General features: G+C 44.3%; 1 protein-coding gene across 7 annotated transcripts in view; it reads left to right on the forward strand.

Annotated features, from left to right (window-relative positions):
- The window catches only part of PPFIBP1 (PPFIA binding protein 1), a 119,585-nt gene that overhangs the window by 60,783 nt on the left and 35,274 nt on the right, over nucleotides 1–23,528 (forward strand). For all 7 annotated transcript variants that reach the window (XM_055807250.1, XM_055807249.1, XM_055807253.1 and 4 more), the window contains exons 3-7: nucleotides 3,206–3,367; nucleotides 5,397–5,602; nucleotides 16,213–16,299; nucleotides 17,504–17,617; nucleotides 18,172–18,303. In XM_055807250.1, the coding sequence (XP_055663225.1) occupies nucleotides 3,304–3,367; nucleotides 5,397–5,602; nucleotides 16,213–16,299; nucleotides 17,504–17,617; nucleotides 18,172–18,303 (603 nt within the window). In that variant the 5' untranslated portion in view covers nucleotides 3,206–3,303. The remainder of the gene's footprint in view (nucleotides 1–3,205; nucleotides 3,368–5,396; nucleotides 5,603–16,212; nucleotides 16,300–17,503; nucleotides 17,618–18,171; nucleotides 18,304–23,528) is intronic.

Below are 23,528 nucleotides of genomic sequence, written 5' to 3' on the forward strand. Positions count from 1 at the left end.
GCTGATTTATGACTTCTGTCTAATAATTGCCTGCCTTTGACTCCCTCTGCACCTCCCCTTTCCACCCTCTTCCTCCTGCAGTTTGTTGTTTTTTCTTGTTTCATGCAGTATGGTTCTTTGGTCCACTGGTGTATGAGGTCTTTGATTTCCCCCCTGCCCATCCGTTCCCCGTGTGCTGATGATGGTGTGCAAAGGATAAAAGAGATTCCGTGCCCTTACCGGAGAAGGATGCCTCCAATATTATTTTTCTATCACAGCGGTTTTACTTCCTGACTGCTAGATGTGCTGCAATGTGCTGGGAAGGTGGCCAGAGCAGGATGTGCTATTCCAGGCTAGTTTTCAATGACCACTTTTAGAACCAAATAATGAGGAAAATGAGATTTTATTGTGTTATCTCCAGCTGTTCAGCTTGGAGACTTTTTGTTCTTTTTTATTTCATCTCTTCAAGTTTCTCAGCTGTAGGCTTGGTCGGGCTGCTAACAGATGCTCCATGAGTGTTGGAAGGGTTTTTGGAGATCAGTGTGTTTTCACGGTCTTGCTTCACTAAATTTTGTCTTAAAATTTCTCACTGCTGCTCCTTTTGCAGTAGCAGTGGAGGAAGCATTGTACAGACTCACGTGTCTCTTTCCTTGGATGTAGGGCCAGGTAACAGTGGGGTAGACACTGGAGGTCTCTTGGATGCTGCTGGTACCACTGCTGCTCTTGTCTGAGGGTTTTTTGACAACCATGGATAAAACCAAGCAAGGAGATCTTTTTTTGGAAACATGAGGGTTGGTTGTGCCTGGATGAAGCACAAGGGTGGTGATTTTTCTATGCCTATGAGCCATGGCTTTATTATGCAAGTATAAATTAGTAGTTCCTTGCCCCCACTTAATGTCTTTCCTAGGCAGAAGGTGAGAAACAAGGGATGCACTGTGATCAAACGTGATTAGGGAGCACTGTTCTTTAGCACATTCTTATCCTCCAGTAGGCTTTTCCTAGTACTAAGTCTTCCTCAGTACTGTATTCAATGCTTGATTGTGAGCTGCGCTGAGCTGACTGATGGCTGAGGTGGGAAGGCACCACTGGAGGTCTCCAGTCCACCCCCCGCCCCAAGCAGGGATGCCCAGGGCAGGCTGTGCCATGCAGGGTCCAGTCAGGCTGTGAGTTGCTCCAAGGATGGAGACCCCAAAAAGGCAGCTCTTTCCAGTGATTGCCATCCTCACAGTATACAAGCTTTTTAAGAACTTTTGTTTTAAATATAAGGTTTTAATTATTTTTTTCCTTTTAATGCTTCAGTGGAATTTCCTCTGTTTTAATGTTTGCCCCTTGCCTCATCATGTTACTGGGTGCCACTGAAAAGAGTCTGGCTCGGTCTTCTTGACTCCCCCCAGGAGGTGTTTATGCACATTGGGAAGATTGTGGGAATCCCTGATTCCCAAACATTAATTGACTGTTGTGGGTTTATGGGTGTTTTGCGTTGTTGGGCCTTTTCCAATTAGAGCTATGAGGAATCGGTGTTTTGCCTGAGGCAGCAGCAGCCCTGGGCTCCCTCTTCGTGCTTTTTGCCTTCAGAGGAAAATCCATCACAGACCATCCACACTCTGCGTTCACAGACACCCATACTTGAGCAGGACCTGATTATCAGAACCAGGAAACCCTAAAGGAGAAAAACCAAGATCGTCTACAGTGTTGTCCAAGTGAATGTGTTTGCAAAGGCTGCGTTTTGTGCTCATTTTTACCGGATGCAGAGGCACCAGACCAAGTGTCTTGTAGGATCTGCATATTCTGGCAGATACTGTACTGCTTGAAGTTTAATATTTACATTGTGTTTAAAAGTGGGGGCTTCCTCCTGGAAGGCTGGAAGTCTTCAGTTATGATGCTACTGCATTTTTTTAAGAGTTGCAACACCTTAACTTACAGGTATTTTGACTTTTTGAAGTTCTCTTGGCTTTTCTGACTCTGGCAACTAAATAATAAAGCAAGGCATTTGTCAAAAGTGCAGTAGTCTTTGTGCTGTCATTCAAAAGTTACCTTAGGGTTTGGACCGACTGTGTAATAAAAGTTTTGTTACAGAAGATTAAATGTTTGTTGGCATTTTAAGGATAGTATTTCAGCAAAGCTAGCTGGCAGCCTCCATTAAGAGCTACTTCCCAGCTGGGTCAGAACAATAAAGTGACTCGTAGGAGGGAAAACTCAGTTTATGACATGAATTTTTGGTTTGGGTTTGTTTTTTTTTTTTTTTTTAGTAGACTCTTTTCCAGGACTTATGCCAGAGATACTGTGAACAACTTTCTTAATTGCTTATGTTGGGGCAAATGTCAGCAGCATTGCGGCCTAATACAAAAACCAAATGGCAGGGTATGCAAAAGGTTAAAGCGAGTTTTCCTTCCTGGTGTTTGTTTAGCTTTGTTCCCTAACTGTATTTATATCAGAAGTAGTCTGGCATGTCTTAGATTAAAGCCATGGCAATCTGGGCTATTGGTGACTTGTGTGTCCATTGTGCTGGGGTGGAGGGACTGGGTATGTCTCTGACCTCTGCAGCTCCACTTCAGCAAGTGCCAACTTGTAGCCCATCGGGATTTCGTATCTACTATTTCACCTGCCCAGGCAGCATGTGGGGCAGGTTCGCTTTGCCAGACTCTGCTGGAAGCACTCCTCTGGGGACCACTTCTGACTTTCAAAAGTTTTAGGATAAGATCAGATTGCATCATTACAGCTTGAAGCGCTGCTAAGCGCAGAGCAGCGTCTTTGGAGGGATATTCTGTGCATGGACGCTACATCCAGCGAGGCATGGGCGTTTGAGATCTCCTGCCTGTAGGCAAATAATTGCATGCTTGGGGTTTCTGGATTGTTAGACACCCAGATACCTTGGGCAAATGATAAGACTCCTCTTTTTCTGTACCAACAAATTCTTGGGGAGAAAAAATACAGGTAGACGCATTGTTCATTACTGGGTTGCAGCTTCCTTTTAGTGATAGACCTTTGTCTTCTATGGGATGCCCCCTCAGTGGTATCTGTGGGCAGGGGCAGGTCACTGGCTGACCAACAGTAGGAACTGGATCATCAGGTTGGTGCTTTGATTCTTTGATGCCAGTTTGTGCCTGGTGGTGAACACCTCTGAGTCTTCCTGTGGTCAGCAAACGGCCCCAGTCTTCCTGCTGGTCTGGCAGCTGTGGTGTCTGCATTCAGAGAACGTGCAGTGAAATTAAATTCTCTTTTGCAGGTTAAATTGCAGACTCGAGGCTCTGGATCCAACTCACACTACTGGTGATTTATTGCTCCTAATGGTGTAGCTGGTGATTGTTCCTGAGAAGAGAGAAGATGATGAGTGATGCAAGTGACATGCTCGCTGCGGCTCTGGAGCAGATGGATGGCATTATAGCAGGTAAGCACTCAGGGCAGCTTATTCATTTAGCTGTTTTGGTCCTCCTTTCTCATACTGGGAGGGCAGAGTTTCAGGCTTAGAAGGGAATGCGCTGGTAACTGTGTTTGGTGTCTTCTGTTATAGCTTAGAATTTACAAGTAAACGGAGTGGAGAGTTTGCACAGACTTTTACAAAAAAGACACAGCTAAATGGATAGTAGTTTTTCTTCTGTCTTTTAACAAAATGCTGCTCAAAGTGGCAGACGCAGTTCATCTGGTGCACACAGCACCAAAAAAGTCAAGGACAAGGCACGTTTCAATCCAGGATGACTGTATTTAAAGAGCTGCTACAAGGCAGGAAGAGTAAGTTTGCCTAATACTGGCTACTCTGAACTTCTCTCAAATCTGAAGAGCTAAAACTTAAACTGAATTTTCCTTTTTTTTTCAAAATTGGGATGCTTTGGGTCCAAATATTTGGTTTGGACCTGCCTTGAACTTAAAAGTACCTGTAAATTGTAAGTGGACAAGGAGAGGCATTGCAAAGTATACAGCTTCTGCTTTTAAGTTGAGTCTAGTGAGTCATAAAATAGTATAAGTACACAACATAGAGGAGCAAAGCAGCAAGAAGTTAATAGTTTAATCCTATTCCAGCAGAGCTATGCAAACAAACTGAAAAAAATACCCTGCAAGGATAGCAACACAGTTATAAAGTCTTTAATAGTTCCACTTAGAGTAATTTCCCTTAGGGAAAAAAATAATCATATGGTGGATGCTTTGTTTAAACAATGAATTTTCTCTACACTTTTTCTAAAGATATTAAGGACACATAGCAGGAACACATGTAAAGTGGATTCAGTTGGATCATAATGATCTCTAAAAATACTTCTAAGCTGTACCTTTAGTAATTTCCATAAGTAGATACTGGTATTTAGATCCAATCGTGTATCTGTTTCCAAGAGCCTAAGTTGATTATGGCAGGATGAGGTTTAATATAAAAATAAAATGTGGTGTTGAGATGTTGAAGTCACCACAGACTTCATTTACCCATGTGTCTGTTGAGACAGACCTATAAAGTAATATAACAAAGGGACATCAATCCTGTGCTGTTGTGGGGATTATTTCTCTTTCGTTTTTTTCAGAGGGAATTAGCAGAATACTTGCATTTTTGTGGCTTGCCAGATGAGAGGAATGAAAGTTCATGGAAGTGCATATATGGCATATCACTGTAGTTTCCAAAAGTTGACAGTACAAATGATGCTCTGTCATGAACACGTCTCACTGTGCCCGAGGCATTACAGTATTAAGGTCACAAATCAGTGTGCTGAAATTACAGTTGGAATTAGCTAGGTTGACTTAAATCAACCTTAATCCTGAACTCATAGTTTTCTTCCTGACTTAAGATATAGCAACTTTTAATGTAGGTCAAATATATGTACTGTGAGTTTATGCAGATAGGAGATTTTTCTCTTTATTAACATGCAGATGTCAGGGCTACCACATCAAACTGTTGGGTTTAAAATTTGTTCTTGTGTAGAAGTGATTTGGGTTTTTTATTTATCTTTATATATTTTTTAATTGTTTTTAAAAAATTCCAGTGCCTTGGAGCAGCATAACATATTCCTACCTGTAAAATGCAGAGCATGGTTTCCTCTGGACACCGTCACTGTCTGACTTGGGTCCTGCAGTCCCTACAGGGTGACTCGGAGCGCTAGGAGAGCCTGTTCCCCCCCAGTACTTAGTGCCTCCGATACACCCTGGGGAGCAGGAGCCCAGCCCCTGCCTTGAGCCTGTGGGCACGGCTGTGGTGTACACATCCCCTGTCAGATCAGCCCACCTCCTTCCTGCTGGAGCTTCCATCCACACAGCATGCCGGCAAGGGCTTGCCCTTCTCCAAATTGCTGCATGGTGCGGACGGAATCGAGCACTAGCGACGAGTTTGTTTCAGATAAATGCCCGCCAAGAGCAAATGCCACCACTTACATCTCTGAGCCTTGCTGTGTGTCTGACCTGCTTGCCTTATGCCTGATGCCATGCAATTTTGCTCCCTCCAGGTTCGAAGGCGCTGGAGTACTCCAATGGCATCTTTGACTGCCAGTCCCCCACCTCTCCCTTCATGGGGGGCCTGCGGGCACTGCACCTGGTGGAGGACTTGAGGGGCTTGCTGGAGATGATGGAAGCGGACGAGAGAGAGGGGCTGCGCTGCCAGGTCCCGGACTCAACGGCAGAGACCCTGATCGAATGGCTCCAAAGTCAAATGGTATGGTCTCGCCTTGTTTCGCCCATGAGGCGCTCATTTTTTATGTTAGCTAGGTTGACTCAGGCAGTGGGGTTGTGCTTTATGCAGACATCAAAAAAATTTAGAGTAGATTTCAAAGAACCAAAGGGAAGAGGTTTTGGGTTGGAGATGCTGCTGTGGGGCCTTGGAAAAGCTGTTGCCCAGATGGCTCGTGCGCTGCGTTGGCCTATGCTTTCTTTGATGTACCATTGTCTCTCAAATCTAGGGAGCAAAAAATTTTTGGTGACTGGATTTTTATCTCAGAGGGCTGGAGAAAACAATTTTTGTAGGAATCAGATGCTTAAACGGTGGCAGAGAGGAGCTGTTTTCCATATGAACTTTTCACTGAAGAGCACTTTTGGCAGTGTGTATTTTCTACAGGGACCAGTGTTACTGAGTTTCCTTACCTGGTTTATAACAGAAGCGAGTGATACAAGCTCAGCATCCCTTTAATCTGGATACCAAACAAAATTTATATTTTCTGTGTTTGTGAATCTGCCAGTTTTTGTCACCTTGCTTTAAAAATACACCAAAACACACCTGACAAGGCTCTTTCCCCAAGACCTGGTTTTCCAGATCATCAGATATTATTTGAGTGGTAGCTACCTGAAGACTACCTTGGGAAATAACATGTTGTGCTTATCAGAAGTTAAGTTACACGGCATCATTTTGGAAGGGCCCACTGGTTTTGCCTCCAGGTGCCCTGTGACTGGTGACTTCCTAGCAGGGCCAGAGACGAGTCCTTGTGCTTGCGGTCTGTGGCGAGGTTTCTGTTCTGGTGGTCAGATCGTGCACAGGTTTTGGGAAAGCTCCGGCAGTGGAAGTGAAGACTTATTCTGGAGGCCATGCTTTAGGTTTTAAGTCAGTCTGTGGCTGTTATGACAGTGGCAGGTGTGCACTTCCAGGTATTTTGCCAAGTCTTACAGCAGTGTCCAGATCCTGTTGTCTCTCACACTTGGTGTTGGCCAGGTTTCACACCATGCTGCTGAAATGGGGATGCCAGATCTGATGAAGGCCGGGTCTGATGCAGGACGGGCCACTGTGGTGGCTCTGTGTTGCACCCTACGCACTACTGCTGCTGGGACAGGCAGCCATTGTTGCCTGGTCCCTTCCCAGGACTGGCATCACACCCCCTCAGAAAGGGTTCGGTCACCTTGGAGCCACGGCTGATCTTGCAAAAAGCATTTTTATCTTGATAAACAAATTTATTTTAGCGCTCTGTTGCAGCCTGGAGCGGCGGGTGCAGGACTGTGTGTGCCAAACTGGCAGCTGGGTCACGCAGGCTGGGCGCCAGGTGACCCGATGTGCCATCTGGCAGCATGCAGTGCTGCGGGAGAGACAGGCACCTGGCCTCGCGTGATGGGCTGGTGTCCCAGGCTCTTGCAGGAAGGTTGGAAGGGAGAGTTTTTTTCTTTTTTTCTCCTGTGCTTTGAACTACGCATTTGAAAATGCCTGAAACTTAATGAAGCACGTGGGAGCTTTCACACTGCTGCCAGTGGGATTTGGATCGTGCCCCCCGCTGTCAAAGCATGGAAGCCGGCGCTGAGATCAGGAGGAGGAGACAGGAGTGACATTCGAATCGGATCTTTAAAACGTGCAGCGTTCCTGCTAACATCAGCATTTCCTTCCTGCATAATGTACAGCAGTGAACATCGCTGTAAGTAGTCTCTGCTCTGTGTGGAGCAGAAATCGAGGGTCATAACAGGTTTCATGCATGTATGGCCTTTATAAATAAAAAAAAGTTCATATGCCAGACAAACAGCCTTGGAAAATTAACTGCTCCCCATGGTGTGCATAGACATCAGCAGTCAATGCTTAGTGATGCTGATCCACTGCATGTTACTCTGGAGTAAAGGGGCCCAGCAGTGTGGCTGGAGGCTGCAGTGCCTGTTGAGATTAATGAGGTGAAAGCCAGTCATTGCTTTTTGTGATGGCAGATGTGTGATTTTAGGGATGCCTGGCTGTTAGGATCTGGAACGAGGTCCTTCAGACTCGTGCAATGTGGATCACCGCGTGGCAATCAGACAGTAATGGCTTTCATTGCAGCCATGGGCTTAATCTGTTTCGTGCCATTCAGCTTGGTGCTTCCTGAACACTGGAAAAGATGTGCAGGGGTTGTGTGTACAGGAGATTGCAGAAAATAGCTATTCCAGCTATGCTTCTCCTCGGTCTGCCTCCAGTTACTCCGCTGTACTCTCTGGCACCCTTAAAGCCCATAGTAGGAAAGACTGAATGTTATGCTTTGTACTGCGCTACAAGCTTGGGATTTGCAGGTGCCACCAGTGTTGTCAGTCCCTGTCTAAGCAGGAAGGTGTTACATGAAGTGCCCAAATGACTTGCAGGAAGGTATTCTGCAGCTATGCCCATCCTTACAGAGGAAGGGAAGCACCTCCTTGATTTGAAATTGGTTTATTCCTCCATGCATGAAGAAGTTGCGTCCACCAGATTATTCCAAGCTGCTGGAACTGGTGCATGACATGCCATCCAAAGCTGTAAGCAAGTCTCTCGTGTCTCAGAGGAAAGCAAAAATAGTGTTTGCTGCTGCCAAACAGTGTGTCACAACAGAAAAATCTTCTGCTGGCCTCTGCAGGGAAAACCGCTGATGCCCTAGTTGGGAAAAGGGCCTGACAGCAGTCTCCCAAAGTTGCTTGCTTCTGTAAAATGGGGAAGAACATTCAGTTTTGCTGTGCCAGAACTGACTGCTCCATGTCCCTGTACCACTTCTTAGTGATTGCTTCCTTTCTGCTCCTCCCAGTGTGTTAAAGGAGTCTATGCAAGCACTCAAAAAGGGCCAACAAGTTAAAACACCTCATACTGATGTATTTTTTTTAACTGGTGGGTGCCAGATGGTCACGTGACACCAGAACGCACGTACAGAGCCTGGACATCTGGCAGAGCTCTTCCAAGAGAGTCCATCGGATAGTCCCCATGGGACGTTCAAAGAAGTTGTACATGCCGCTTTCTGCTGCACAATTAAGTCAGTTTAACTCTACCATGTCAGTACTAGTTGTCCATCTACAACTCAAAACTGTGTTGTTGAAACCCTGCTCACATCTCCGTGTGCACATGGAGGGCAGATGAATGCCATGGTTAAAATTACGAACAAGGTTATTTGTGCAAGGTCTGGAAAGGTACTGAGGCCTTTTCGAAGCTCAGGCATGTTGGGTCTGGGTGCTTTCACTGGGGACCAGACCTGAAATCCACAGCCAGATCATAACTGTTCCAAAGTTTTGGAGTTTTTTCAGATTTCTTCTGAATAACAGAAATGTTTAATGTATTCTGATGTGTGCTTCAATAAAACACGTGTTGTACTCTGTGAAAATGGAGCTCCTGGCTTGATTACAGACAGCACGTGAGTGAAGTGTAGTATCATCCCCAGTAACAAGACCATTTTAAATGAAACTCTTGCCTTTGCAAGACCAAGGCAGCCCTGTAGTGTCCAGCTGGAAGCTGATAGGTCCATCTCTTGAAGAATAATTCTTAGGAACCTTGCTCCCGGTCATGAATGTTGCTCCAGTTTTATTTCAGTTGAAGCAAACAAGAGAAAATTTTCTTTTCTGGTTATTATCTTTCTTGACAGTGTTTTTTTAAAAAATACATCTTATGCAACAACTTTCTGAGAAAGAAGAAACCAACTGTGTCTTGTTAAAAAGGAGGGTGAAGGATAGAAGTGGGTGGACAGTCCCTTCCCACACCTCAGAGCCAGCTTCCCCAGGATCCTGATCTGAACCATGTATGTGGGTCCTGTTTTGTGCCTTCTCCTCTTTAAAGGATGTGCTCCTGGAATGAAGGAGCCAGGGTAATACTTCTTCTTTAAAATCCACAGCAAGTACAACTGTGGTTTTAGCTTGGGAAGTGACTTTCTGATTTTGAACATATATATAAAAAATAAATTTTTGTCACCCAGAAGTGAATTTCTGAAGTTGAGTGTAAGATCATTAAAGCAAACCAAACTTTATGGCCTCCAGAGGTTTCTTGAAGAACATTTTCAGCTCACCTGAAGATGGTAGTTAATTTGAGTTGTGGTACCCGTGGTGGCTTGTGCAATCTAGAGCGTTGCTGCTGTGACTAGCAGATCTGTCGTCTCACAGACCAGCCTCAGATTTTGACACTTCTTCAACAAGTCAGTTCTTCCAGAGTGGCTGGGAGAGTAATGAGAGTTAATATGAGGGAGTATTAGATTTCAAAGAGAAATTTTCCTGGCTGGATAAACATAGCTTGTAATCTTACAGAGTGATACTGGCCTGTTTGGCCAACAGGGTGATTCCCAAGTGGAGGAAGTGGTTTGGTTAGCCAGAAATCTCATATTTCTTATTCATGGAAAAATCTCGTCTTTAAACCAAAGTTTGTTGTTTGATTGTCTTAGTGTGGGCGTACAGCGCATTCCTGCGGCTCAGCTTCTGCTTATGTTGAGTTTAGCTATTGAAAGGTCCTATGGTAATGTGTGGCACACAGATGTTTACCACCAAACACCTGTTTGAGATGCCTCCTCAGGCTGCAATATGAAAGGAGCCTTGTGATACCATTTCAGCCTGTCGTCATAAACTGCCTCCTGGCAATATTTTTTGTCTGTGAGTTCTTGAAGCACAGGACCCTGCTTCTTGCTAAAGGTGGTCATCCAGACTGGTGTTTTTAACACTGGAAGATAATATGGGCTTATTTATAGCATGTCTTGGCATGGCATCTTCATGCATTGTGGATGAGTTCATCAGCAGTAAGAACAACCCGTGCAGCCCCAACGGCAGAGCTGTCAAAAATCACCATTCCCAATCCAAAATGCATCAATCTGGCTTAGAAAAGGCAGCTTCTGCTCCTCTTCTGCTATGCTCTTTTCTTCTGGGTTATTTAGTATTCATCTTTTTGAGATTTTTATCTATCAAGGGTAGTTGTAAATGTTTCTTTTTAATAATAAAAGCTTTGGGGTCTGTGATGATCACAGGACTCCCAGAGCTAGGATCTGTGGTCAAAAATACTAAGGATTTTTTATGCTGCAGCTGTTACTGGGTAAATTTGAATTTAAGTGTGAGGACAGTTGGTTGTTACTGCTGCGTTTTATGTCATTCTAAAATATAACATAAACTTGAGACAAGCCGCTCGTGAAACCTAGGACAGTTGAGTCAACTTTTCCTTCCTCTTTTTCTTGGCGCCTACAAGTGAGTTACATGTGTTCTTCCAGGTTTATTAATAGCCCGTCGGGAAAAGAAAATTCCCTCCTGTTTACCTTGTAGTCAGGTGAAGGGATCGGAATCGCTCTTTTCTCATGTGTTGGATGATTTTCTCATGGGTTGGATGATTTCCGCAGGGCCAGGAGGGTGCAGAGGGGGGGTTGTGCTGTTCGGCAAGGAGCGAGGGTGGAGATGGCCAGCTGCCACCTGCGTGGGGCTGCCCTTGCTCCTGGTCGGGTTTACACAGCTCTGCAACCACCTGCCTACGTCCTCCTGGTTTTGTGTTTGAAGAAGGGTTGATCTTGCCGGGCTTTGATGTGTTAATTCCCCAGAGGAGCTGCTTGCTCCGCCTGAGGAGCGCTGCTGCTTCGCGGCTCTACTCCAGCTCTGCTGGGCTCTGCTCCGGCTCTGCTGTCACGTTCGCCTCCTTCCTTGGTCAGGCAAGGAAACCTGCTGTCACCTAACCTGTCACTTAACCTCAGCGCCTGGGTTCGGAGGAGCCTGACGGCACCGCTGGGCGCTGCGGGTGCCCGTGGTGCTGGGGCTGCAGCTCAGCCTCGCCCGCCTGCCGCAGTCACTGGCGTCCTTGGATGCATGGAGATAGTCATGACCAGCATGGAGTATAGCTGGGACATTCACGGACACTGCGTCTGGCTAAATAAGGTAAGGCTGTCCGTGTGCCTCCTGCGTTTTCCCGAGTGGCGAGCCATAGCTGAGCAGCGCTGGTAGGGAATAAGCATTTCAGCTTTCTCCTGTATCGGGTGGCAGCTGAGTTGCTATTGAAGAAACTGAATAATGTGGAATGCTTGCATCTTCCCTATTCAACAGCCGTGTTCTTTATATTTAAAAAATGTTTCAGGTAAATTTCTCAGAGTGACGGTCTGTCTTAAGCCGGTTTTCTTTTGGAACTCACTTTTATTGTAGTGAAGCCTTTAAAATGTACTGCAGGGGGGTTTGCGTGGGTTTGTGGCTTTTTTTCCCTTGCTTATTCTGTAAGGAGGAACTAATCTGTAAACTTTAGGAAAAGCTTAGCAGCAGGTCTGCCTGCCTGCTGCCTGAGCATGTGGAGCAGGCTGCAGATATTCAGAGCGATGAGTGGGGAGGCGTGAAATGCAGAGATGCTGATTTGGGAGGGCAGCGGTGGGCTCCCACACAAACTGGTTAAACACTGGTACGGATTGTCTTCAGACAGATTTGACTAGTATCATTTGGGACAGAATCGATACTTAGAGAGGATAAAGCTGCCATGGCTCTGTATCACAGGGGAAACAGTGGCAAATACTTTGCTTGGAAAACCTGGAGGCTCTGCCCATGGCGCACCAAGTGACGCTGAGATAGCTGAGGCTGGAGGAGCCCCCTTGTAAGGGACTCTCTAAAACTGAGTGAATAAGCAGAACAGCGGTAGCTGTGCTTAACTAAGCGTAGGTAATGTGTATTATAATGATCTGAACAACATAAGCATGTTGATGAGCTCTAATTTAACTCCAGATGGTCAGGAAAGAGATGTCAGGGACAGCTTACTTGCCCAACTGTTGACTGGACTGTGGTGGTCAAAACAGTCCGTGCAATCTGCTGTACAAGAAAATAATGCTGTGGAGTGGCAGCTCCTTCTATACAAATTAAATTGCCTCTACAGCAAGAACAGTATGATTTGTGCTTATTTTGTGTCAAAAGCAGATGGGAAAATGAAGGGAAATGAGGGCTAAAAATTAGGGGTTTTTTTGAAAGAAAGAAGAATTCAGCAGTTGAGAGGAAGCGGATTTTTTTTTCATCGTTATTATGAGAAGGTTTAAAACAGCAGCTATTAGAAACTTCCCTGTGGTTTGGAATGCTAACTCACTTGCTGAAAAAAAGGGATTAAAGACTGAGGGCAGGCAAGCTGTGGAAGTTTGGTGATGCATCTATTTATTACAGGAATAATTCCCTCCAGAGCAGTGTGGATTTTTACACTTACATGATTGCAGACAAAGCTTACACACGTGTTTAACAGATAAGCCACGGATTGATCTTGCAGAGTTTTTAAGTGCACTGGGTCTGATCTTATAAGGCATTTTAAGTAAATGCTTAACCTCAAACTTCTGCAAAGCCTCCGTGGCATCGTGACAACTGTTCTTTTGGTTTTAGATCAGTATTGGTAAATCTGCACTCTCTTCCAATACAGTGTTTTGCAATTAATCCCTAAATTGAAAACACATGCAAAGTCTAACCGCTTACTTGAAGGTAGATTTTAGGTTGCTGATGAAAAAGAGCCTTCTTTGGAAAATGGCAAAGCTTGCCTTGCACAGATAGTAAACTATGTTAATCCTGTATTGACTTTGATGATACAAATTTGATCTAGAACTACCAACTGCCCCAAATATGCTTGCAGTTGTTGTTAAATATTTACTTGCTTTTTCTCCTCCCCGCACCCCCACCCCCACCCCCCCGCAAGTGGAGCCATTGCTCTGCAGGATGCATAGTTGCCAGGCTCAGTCCCAGGGAGGTTGCAGGTACCCAGGTGGAGAAGAAACTGCTCCTGAAGGATGCATTGAGTGTTGCTTGCTCAGGTTTTGCACACACCAGGTTTCCTGGCATCTTTCAGACCTCCCTGCAGCCCGTTCCTCCCTGTTAGGGTTCCCTCCACCCCATCTCCTGGTGCTCTCGTTCCCATATCCAGTGTTTGGGCATCTTTCCTCTCCATTTCTCTTCAGTCCTGCCCACTGCTATCATTGCTCTGTTCTTCGTGTATTTCATCTGCTCTCTTCCTTCCTCATCTCTCTGGGAAGAAAATCATGCCAGCTATCAACTTTTTTACCTTTGAAGACAGAGCAGAGAGATGTGGGAAGGTATCATGTGGCTGTTGCCTGCAGGTCTCCTATCTCTGCACCACCATAGGAGGTGCTGGAGCTGCCGCTCTGTGAGATAGGTGCCATAGCCTTTCTGTGCCATTCTTTCTCCAACTCTCATCTTGTTCCCCACTGAAACTGAAGTCAGTGACTTTCTTGCCTTTTCATACCTAAAATGAAGAGTTAGTCCCAGGTATTAACAGAAGTTACATCATTTCAGGCAAGAAGCACACTGCTGTTGGTTTGTATGCAAAGTTTTCTGGTTTTGGTGTACTGTAGGAGGTCTGTTCCTCTGCAGATATTACAGAATATTTCTGGCAACAGCCAGCAAAAACATCTTTGGTTTTGTGGGAGAGCAACCTTTACTCCAGTCCTGTTTGGGGTTCCTACCACCTCCTCCCTCTTTCTTATGGCAATGTGAAGCTGCAGCCTGAGCTCTCTCTAAATGCTGTTTTAAAGCCAAGTATGTTGTGCTGAGAAAAACAGGAATTTTTTTTGAGAAATGTGAACGGAGTTTAACAACAAAGGTGTCTTGGCAAGATGCTATGCACAATGACTAATGTTCTATTTTAACACCTTGTCAGTTTTCACAGCATCATAAATTACCTCCCCATATTTCTCTTCACGCAGTCTTTGGTTTTAGTTAATTTGTGTCTGGCTGCACTGACTAGAGGTATCAGGAGGTTCAGTGGTTAGGGCGCTGATGTGGCTGGGAGGCAGGGAGCTGAGTCTGTGCTTTGAGAAGGGCTTTCATGTTAGCCCCAGCAGAACGGAGGGATATCTTTGCACCGCACCTGCCCGCTTGTAATGAGGGATGAATATCGCTTTCCTACATCAGACACACACACTGGATTGATGAATGTGTTGTATATTAAATACAGATGCTGTTCTTACAGATCCTGAGTAAGTGCCTGAGATGTAGTGGGTGACTTTGAATGAGAAGAGAGCTACAGAATAGCAAAAGTATGCAAAAACCTAGGGTTTTTGTTTTGCATACAAGTCAGGTTACAAAATTTAAAGCATAATCTGCTAGTTGAGCAGCTAACAAGTTCACTTTGGAAGCTCTTTGACTTCTTTCACCTAAATTAAAGTGCTATAGAACTGAAGGTCTCACTGATCTTGAATGGAAATCCTGTTGCATGAGCTAAATTCTGATAGAGGTTGGGGAAAAACAGGGCAAACACAGAAGTTTCCAATAAATCTGCCTTGGTGCTTAGTGTCTGGATGGTCAGAACACCTAGTAATTTACTGCTAAATAATTCAGGTACAGGGTATCGTTATGCTATGAGGTATTGGTACAAATTACTAGAGAGCATCCTTTCTTATTCTGCTGTAGGTCTAGTGATTTCAGGGGAGATATTGTGGTCATCTTGTAAAAGTTACACGTGTGTTTGGGAGACACATTTGCTACTGTACACTGATCTAAAACTGCCAGGATGCAGCCAGATTTCTTGAGAGTGTAAGCTGACGTCAGACACTTTGTACCCCCTCCCATTTGCTTTATGTGTAATCCTGGAGTGGTGCTGGTGGGAGTTTCATTCTTTCAGTTTCAAATGAGGCAGTTTCTCCCACCACCCAAGGTCAGACATGTAACTTATGAAAGGAGTTGTAGTGAGCAGGGTTCCTCAGGCATCCTCTGCAATCAGGGGAGGTGAGCTGCTTGAAAGGAAGATTCAAAGCAGGAACACAAGGCTTGCAGCTCCTAAGTGGTGGTGGCCTCTCAAGGCAGGGTTGTGCTGCAGATTCAGCAGGGCATGAGGATCCTTTTCATCACATATTCAGAAGGAAATCAAGGCCCCTCAGCATCAGTGAGAGTCTTTGCTGAGCACGCTGGATTTCAGAGCAGCTTCTCGGACTCCTCGAAGCAATTTATGCAATGATGGGAACAAGAATTTTCTTTTCTGAGCCGAGATCTGATTGTGGTGTCCATCACAAAGTGCTTTGGGACAGCTTTGAATATGGCTACAGTAAAATCCTCCTCACTGCTCAAGAGCATTGAAGTTATTATGAAGAAAAAAAAGTTGCTGATTCCTCTGAACTCTCTGATAGCATTAACATGTATTCTTGTTTCTGTTTAGCCCCAGGCAGCTTTACAAAGAGATGCGTTTAGAGTGCAGACGTTCAACCATACCCAGTATAATGTGCCTAATGCAAAAGGATGTCTCTTAGTGTGTGTTTTAGAAAAAATTGTTTGACTTGCAAGAAGCATAATGCACATTTTGTAGATTGTGCGTTGATTTTTTTTTCCACTTGCTGAATGTCTTAGGGTATTTGTCTCTTTGCAAATGTGGCTTAGCATAGTACATCATTGAGCACAAATTTTGTTAACAAAATGCTGAATGCACAGTAAGTGAATTTTGCAGAATTAGGTCACCAGAAGGTTCTTCCTTTCTCATCTTTAAGCCCCTGAACAATTCTTGTCCTGAATGGTGGTCTTGTGTCCCTTTGTTGATAGTTTTATTTGACTTGTAACCCTTTGGGGGCTGGAGAATACTTTAAATCTGTTCCTGAACTGTGCAGATTAAAAATACTGCTTAAGTGTGTTGATACTGTTGAATGACGTGGTACGATAGGTGGCTATGCAGTATTTGCTGTCTTTCAGACTAATGGACACCTATCTGGGAATGGAGATGTGTATCAAGAAAGGCTGGCTCGTCTGGAAAATGATAAGGAATCTCTTGTTCTGCAAGTAAGTAGCCACCTAAATTAATTTTTTCTGCACTTGCGTTCATAAGACTTTTTGATGGTACGTGATAAAATCTCTGAGAATTTGTTTGCAGTTGTGTCGTTTTGGACAGAGTTCAGAAGGCTTGCTGATACCTGCGAGTTAACCCAGAGTAAGGATAGGTGTGAATTTTGATTGCAGGAAAAATCTGCAGGCCTGCCTTTCTGCATATCTGATCTCTTTTTGAATCTTATTAGCTGAGCAGGTTCACAGAGCAACCACCTTCTTACACCCATGTTTATCCTTAAGATCACCATTTCCCATGACCATTCACATGCTGTCTGCATCAGGTGACACGTGCCCTGTCCTTGTGAAAGGTGACAAAAGCTGCGGGACTCGCCAACAGGTGGGAGAAGACAAGCAGCTGCCCAGAGGTCCTGTTCACCTGCTGCTGGGCTGGACTGGGTCAGCCCCGAGTGCTCTTGCCTGCTGGCTTACTCTTGCCGTTGGAGTTGGGACTGCCTAGTCCAAGTACCCTTTGGTCCGCGCAGGTGTCCTGCCATCCCCTGATGCGGACCTAGTCCAGGAGCTGTGACAGTGCCAAGCACTGCTCTAGGCAGCTTGCCCTCATTGCCAGCAGTACTGCAGATTTCCTCAAAAAAGCCTGTTTAAAAGAAAAACTTCATTCAGAAAAGGCAAAATTGGATTGGGTCTGCAGTCTCGAAAGTTTTGTCTCAGTCTTGCCTAGCCTCAGTCTGTGTATTTTAACCTCCTTTGCTTTTATTGTTCTGAAAAGGAGAAGCTGTATGCTATGGCACACTGTGTGCAGTCACTTGGAAAGGAGAATAAATTACATGCACTGAGGTTTAGCTATTTGGTTGTTAAGGTAAGAGCTAGTGGCATTTAGTTAATGCATTGTCACAGCAAAGTCACAAGCTGCCCCTTGTGAAAACTTCCAGGACAAGTGAGGAGGGGAAATGCAGAACTGCAATGCATCCACTAGAACTCTGGCTATAATCCCAGTAAGTGTGAGGGGAAAGCTTTCCCTCCTCTCTTGCTGCCTTTGCCATGTGTTGTACCCACTGCAGAGCTCTGCTGCTCCTCCGCCCCCCATTGTCCCATTTAGTCTTTGGCCCATCCAGCACTGTTACTCATACAGTTCTTCAGGTGACACGTATGGCGTGGGTGCAAGGTACCAAACGTGCATCCCTTTTTCTCTGCTGTGCAGGTAAGTGTGCTTACAGACCAGGTGGAGGCCCAAGGCGAAAAGATTCGGGATCTGGAGTTTTGTCTAGAGGAGCACAGGGAGAAGCTGAATGCCACGGAAGAAATGCTGCAGCAGGTATTTCACAGCCCCATGTCTGTCTTTCTGTCTGTCTTTGTTCTGTCTTAATGAACTGCATTTTGCTTTGGTGAGAGCAGTGCACTTCAAGGTGTTGCATCTCTTGATGTCTCTTAACTGAGTGATAATTTTCTACCATATTTGCTTTAGTCTTTGTGCTTAGCAATGTCAGTGCTGCTTTACACTGTAGGAATCCAGTCTGCTCTTCTTTGAGCCTTTCCTTGCTGAACTTCAAAGAGACTTGGATTAAAGCCTTTGGCAGGATGGGTGCATTGCCCTCAAAGCTCCTTGCTGCCCAGGGCAACTGTGATGACAGACAAGCTTTTTTCTTGTCCTGTCAGCCAACCCATGATAGTGCCCCTGTGATCTCAGATGCATCCTAGGTGCCTGGAGTCTGTCAGATGCGTAGTGGCTGTGTCCCAGGGCTTCAGATAGTGCCAAGGAAGAGGGTGATACTTTTCCCCATGAAAGAGGCCTTTAGCTGTAGAAATAAATTGCTTATTTCTTCCCCTTGGATGAATAATTCTGTTCTCTTCCTCTTTGTCTTGAATCAGGAGCTTTTAAGCAGAACATCCCTCGAAACTCAGAAGCTGGATCTTATGGCAGAGATTTCCACTCTGAAGTTAAAGCTTACATCTGTAGAGAAGGATAGATTGGACTATGAGGACAGATTCAGAGACACAGAGGTGAGTAAAACCCAACTGAATAAATTGTGAAAATTACATGTGGCTTCACATTACCTGAAAACTTCCTGGATATTTTTTTTTTTACTTTTTTTGCAAGGCAAGAACAGAAGTAGTCTTTAAGGTTTAAAGATTTATCTCTTGAAATGAAAAGTGTGCTTTTTGGTAAACTCTGGTTTAGAAAGAAAGTTTGTCAAAACCAGTTTTTGGTTCTTGCCATCAGATCTCAGGAGGAATGGCATTTAGGATGGATTTAAATAAGATCATGGACATACTGCACGCTCCTGCCCCAAATTGAAACTGTCATCTTCTTAGTAAAGCATGTCTGAGGCAAACACTTAAGCCCATTGCAAGTGCAAAAAGCATGCACGTGCAAAGACACAACACACTAGAAGACACAACTTTTGATTTCAGTTACGGAGGGAATGACATGACTCTGTGTGAGGGCATTCTGAAGCCTTACTTCAAACCCCAGCCTGACAGAAGCCCAGGACCGCGAGGCTAGCGGTTACTCATCTCAGCCTGGCCTCAAGCCCAGTGGTGTGCGGTGCCAGGCAGTGCCGGGCAGAGCTGCCATCCTCTGGCCGTGCTCTCCTCGGGCATTTGCCCACTGTGCACCGCTGATCTGTGTATCTGAACCTTGCTCACGTTTGAAGCCAGAAACCCTTGGAGCAAGTGGGCAAAGCCATTTTTTTTCCAGGAAACTCCAAGAATCAGAGTGAGCTTTGCTGCCAGAGTGACATACCCCATATCAGAAATACTTTGGAGTCTGCCTAGGAAGCAGATCAAAATTTCCAACTTCGGGTTCATAAATGAGCTGAAATGTCAGACATTCATATTGTGCATGTTCCAGATGTCATTCATTTCTGGAAGGAAAGAAGCCATAATGCCATCACAGGAGACAAAATCTGTCCTTTCCACTTTAGTCAGTGGTTTACCAACTCCCTTCCAGTTTCCTATGTATTTTCCAGTGAAGTGTCATTCCTCACTTGTGTTGCAAGCATAAGAGCAAAAGTTAGACTTGCTGTTGAATTACTCTCTTTGGACCTGTCTGTATTAATCTGCAGACCCAGAGAAGTCCACTGGTTGAAAAACAATGACTCGAATCATGTTCAGATTTGAAAGGTGGTGATTGTTTACATAGTGGTGGCAGTGTCCTTTCCTGCAGTGTAGCACATCTGGGTGTTGCTAAGCTGTGGGTTGTATTCACGTTGCCTCCTGTTACCTTTTCCTCTAGTTTGATACCAGGTGTTATGTGAAGTATCACAGCATTGCCTTAAAAGCAGTTGATTTGGCAGTCCAGGCAAGTACTGTGCATGGCAGTGCTGGAGAAATTGGTGGGGGGAAAGGTGGAGGGAATCGTTGAAGGTCTTCTGCATCCGCAGGAGGTGTGTTTAAGAGCTGGCTGCTTTCACAGCTCCCATGAGGTCTCTCTGCTCACACAGTGCTTGGCTCTTTCATGAGTTATAGCATACAAGTAACTCTCTTCACCTGTATACCGGCAGCTGTCATAAGCAGCCCAAATGATAGATAAATTAGTCGACAGCAGTAAATGGCTTTGGGGAGGCAAAGTTTGGTCTGGGTGACTGCAGTGACCAGGTGCTTTCAGAAGTGGATTCCACTGCATCTCTGTTTGTAAACATCCTGTGGTTTCTTGTGCTGTCCAAAACAGGTAACAAAAGTGATTGGGCTTTCAGTGATTTGCTTCCTCTCTTTCTATCCTTATTTTTATTGAATATGATTCATTGCTGAGCTTGCCTGTACTCCCCCTTCCTTTGTTGCCCCCTAAACTGCAGTTTCTCCATAACTTAATAGCACAACTCAGCACACCAAGAAGGCGTACGTGGAGCTACCTCTGTTCCCAGAGAAGTGGTTAGAGTGTGGGGCCACAGCATGCCCTGCGACACGGGAGGCTCAGTGCAAGAGGCTAACCTCCGTGGCCGCTGTGAAGACCTTTCTCTTTGAAATACCTAGAAATAAGCCTAATGTCTTTGATAAAAATAAGGTAATTTTAATGTCTAAAAGGTAATTACTATAATTAGGGGCTATATAGATTTTTATCCTCGATATTTATGCCCAAAGTAATGAACTATTACTAAAACGTTCCTCCCTCCCTTTGAAAACCAGAATGAGGTAGTTTAGTGTGATAGAAATTATTACGTTGTTTCTTCTTTGTTTCAACACTTTATAGCTGTAAAAAGGCTTAGGCTTAGACACTGAAAGGGATAATATGTCTTAATTTGCATTTTGTTCAGTGGAAAAATGAATGGCTAATTAGTTATAAGGGTCTCAGCCATGCAAAATCTCTTAACAGGTATTTTGGAGGCAGTACTTATTCAGAAGTACACAGTATTTTATTCAGTGTTAATCTAATTATATTCCTGTTTAAAGTAGTAGATGATCAATTATTTCAGCAGATCTGTGTATTTAAATTAATATTTAAAATATTCTACCATAAAACACATTATGGCGTTTACATACAGTGTTCAGATTGGAAAAGAATTCATACCCAAACTGGGAAAAAAACCCTATGAATATTGCTTCTGTTTTTATTTAGGGAAATGGAAGTGAAAAGGAAAAACAAAACATTGATGTCTTACAACAGCTTCTGTGGAGCTGCTGTCTCCTACAGAATTACCATTCAGATTAAATCCTTCATATTATCCAGCTATTACTTATGTCTGTCATTGCAACTGCCCATTCCAGCTTGGTAGGTTTTTCATATTCACTGTTCTTTTTCTAAACAGATGCTTCACTGTATCTGTAAGCGTTTTCCTTTGTACTCTAGGACTTTACTCTCTAGATGTTCACAAATACACAGCTTTTTCAAAGCTAATTGTATACGTAATAGAGATTTATAATTGTTCTGTTCTTTAAATCATTCCAGTCTTTCCACTTTCTTAGCAGACACCATTATAATTTTCCTTAAGGAGCACGGGTGGTCTGACTTGGGCTGAGTTTATGTAAGAAAGTATCGTACAAGGGAGTTTATTTAGGGAGGAGTCCATAACCAGACACCGTCTTTGAAGCAGCAGCCAGAGGGTAAACTGGCTCACTCGTGGGAAATTCTTCATATTTTAAACACCACCAGTCTCCTTTGTGCAGATGAATTTCTGAGTGGTGTAGAACAATGTTTTTGTTTCCAGTGCCAGTAACAAAGCCTCTGACCCCTGTAGCTTAAAGTTATCATTGCTTTTTTGTGCCTCGCCGGCCTTGCTACGAAGAGCGCAAGTAACACGAGTAGGAGAGAAAAAGGCTTTGGGAAATAGGAGTCTGTGTGTCCCACCCTGTCAGCTCCGTTTATGGATCCATTCAGGGAGCCACCTAGTTGGGTGTTTGCATGGAGAGACCTGACTCTGGATCAAAAGAGGACCATTTCATGGCTCTTTCCTGGTCTTCAGGCTTCTAAGACAGGAACATGCGTTATGCCCAAGACAGGTATTTTAACCCGTTCAGGGGTGGCTGCAGAGGAGGTATTAAATGCAGGCAAAGCAGGTGCCATACACTGGCCACCATGTGGGTGACTTTTACAGCTGATTCATCCGGGTCAGCCAGGGAACTCCATGGGTTTTTGGTCTGGTCTCAGATCCTGATGAACATATACAATACCCTGAGTGCCACGGGGACGTACACACCTCAAGCATCACACTGGTCCCAAAAGCTCTTCACGTCATAAGCAGTTGCAATGGCTGGCACCTTCAGGTTTCGAACAATGCCATGATGTCCTTGCTGGGGCTGCTGCAGGAGGGGCAAGTCGTAGTCCTTGCTGCAAAGGGTTTGTAGCCAAAATCAGTTGAACAGGGAATAGTGGAAGAGAAGAATAGATGTTTGAGGGCAGCAAGAAGGAAAATGAAGTACACTGGGAGGATTAGGATTTCTTAGGGAACCTCAGTGCCTTCGGCAGTCTCTACCTCCAGTAGCTTGCCCAAAGTTAAATAATAATTCTGTAGCAGGGGAGACAGCCCTTTTTGGGCCTTTTCTTTTTTTCTCTGCTCATTTATGCAAGGTGTGACCATCTCTTTTATACTAGTGAAGGGCTGTATATGGAACCTGGCAACTCTTTAATGTAGTCCTCTGCCTCAAAAAGATGAGAACAAATGCCATTTACAGTTACTGTGCTGTAGATAAGACATCAGTTAATGTTGCACTTGCAAGAGAGTAATTGGAAATATTTTTGGAGCAAAGAACGCTGTTAGGACTTGTCTTTAGTTCTATTTAACCCTTGAGAAATTTTACAGTATTTTTAGTGACCAGTTACCAGTGGTAAAAGTTCTGATTACCCATGAGGTCCATAACAGATTAAGCAGAAGAATTTAGTTTCTGCTCCAAGATCTTACACCCTTGGATACTGGTTGCAAGACTGCTCTGCTCTCTGTGAGATTGTGAGTGCATCTTGACACTGCTGTTAATCGATAAGGATTGTGCTAACTTTTTTCATTAAAAGGAGAAAAGTTTTGGTTTGTTATATGTTTTGCCTCACCAGGGGCCTTTTGAATATGGATAACTGGTTTCCCTCTCCTTCTTCAGTATTTTAAAAGTCCACATAGTTGTGTGTATCACATAAAAGTGATAAATACGTAGGCAGCAACCTCAGCACTTATTGCTACACAGCATGTTTTGACATTGGGTCATGCCAAAGCAAAAATGATGGCTGCAGGAAAGAAAAGCCCCAAATCATCATAGTATCAAAGCTGACCATGAGATCTGGGAATGTAGATTTGTTAGAGGTCTCAAACACTTGGCATTGACAAGAAAGAGTTCAGTTGGTGTAGTCATGCAGACTGACATCCATGTACATTTATATTTAGAAGAGTTAGGTGCTTTGTAAAGGTCACACACTGGAGAATCAGTGAGGAATTGCAGGTGTACCCAAATCAGAAAGTCATACATTAGCAGTAGTAATTACTAATAGCATCAAAATTTTCATTTTCCTTGTAATTCTGGTGATTGAGCTTGGATCTTACTAAAGAAATACAGATGCTGCTCTGTCGCCATCAGATTTGTTAAGCACAAAATAATTACCAGAGGCCTGTAAGCTCAGAAGATGTGGTGTGGGGCTGGAAGGCAGGTGGTACTAGGGACCTGTGAATGTCAGGTGCTGGCTTGTTATTTTGTAAAGTATAGATCTCCATTAATTACATAACTAGCTCTGAAAAAATGTGCTTATAGTTGTTAGCTCAATGTACAGCATTGTTTAACATGGATAGGATTTGCCTTACCATGCAGAA

Source organism: Falco peregrinus, chromosome 6 (genome assembly GCF_023634155.1).
Source record: "Falco peregrinus isolate bFalPer1 chromosome 6, bFalPer1.pri, whole genome shotgun sequence".
NCBI classification, from domain to species: Eukaryota; Metazoa; Chordata; class Aves; order Falconiformes; family Falconidae; genus Falco; species Falco peregrinus.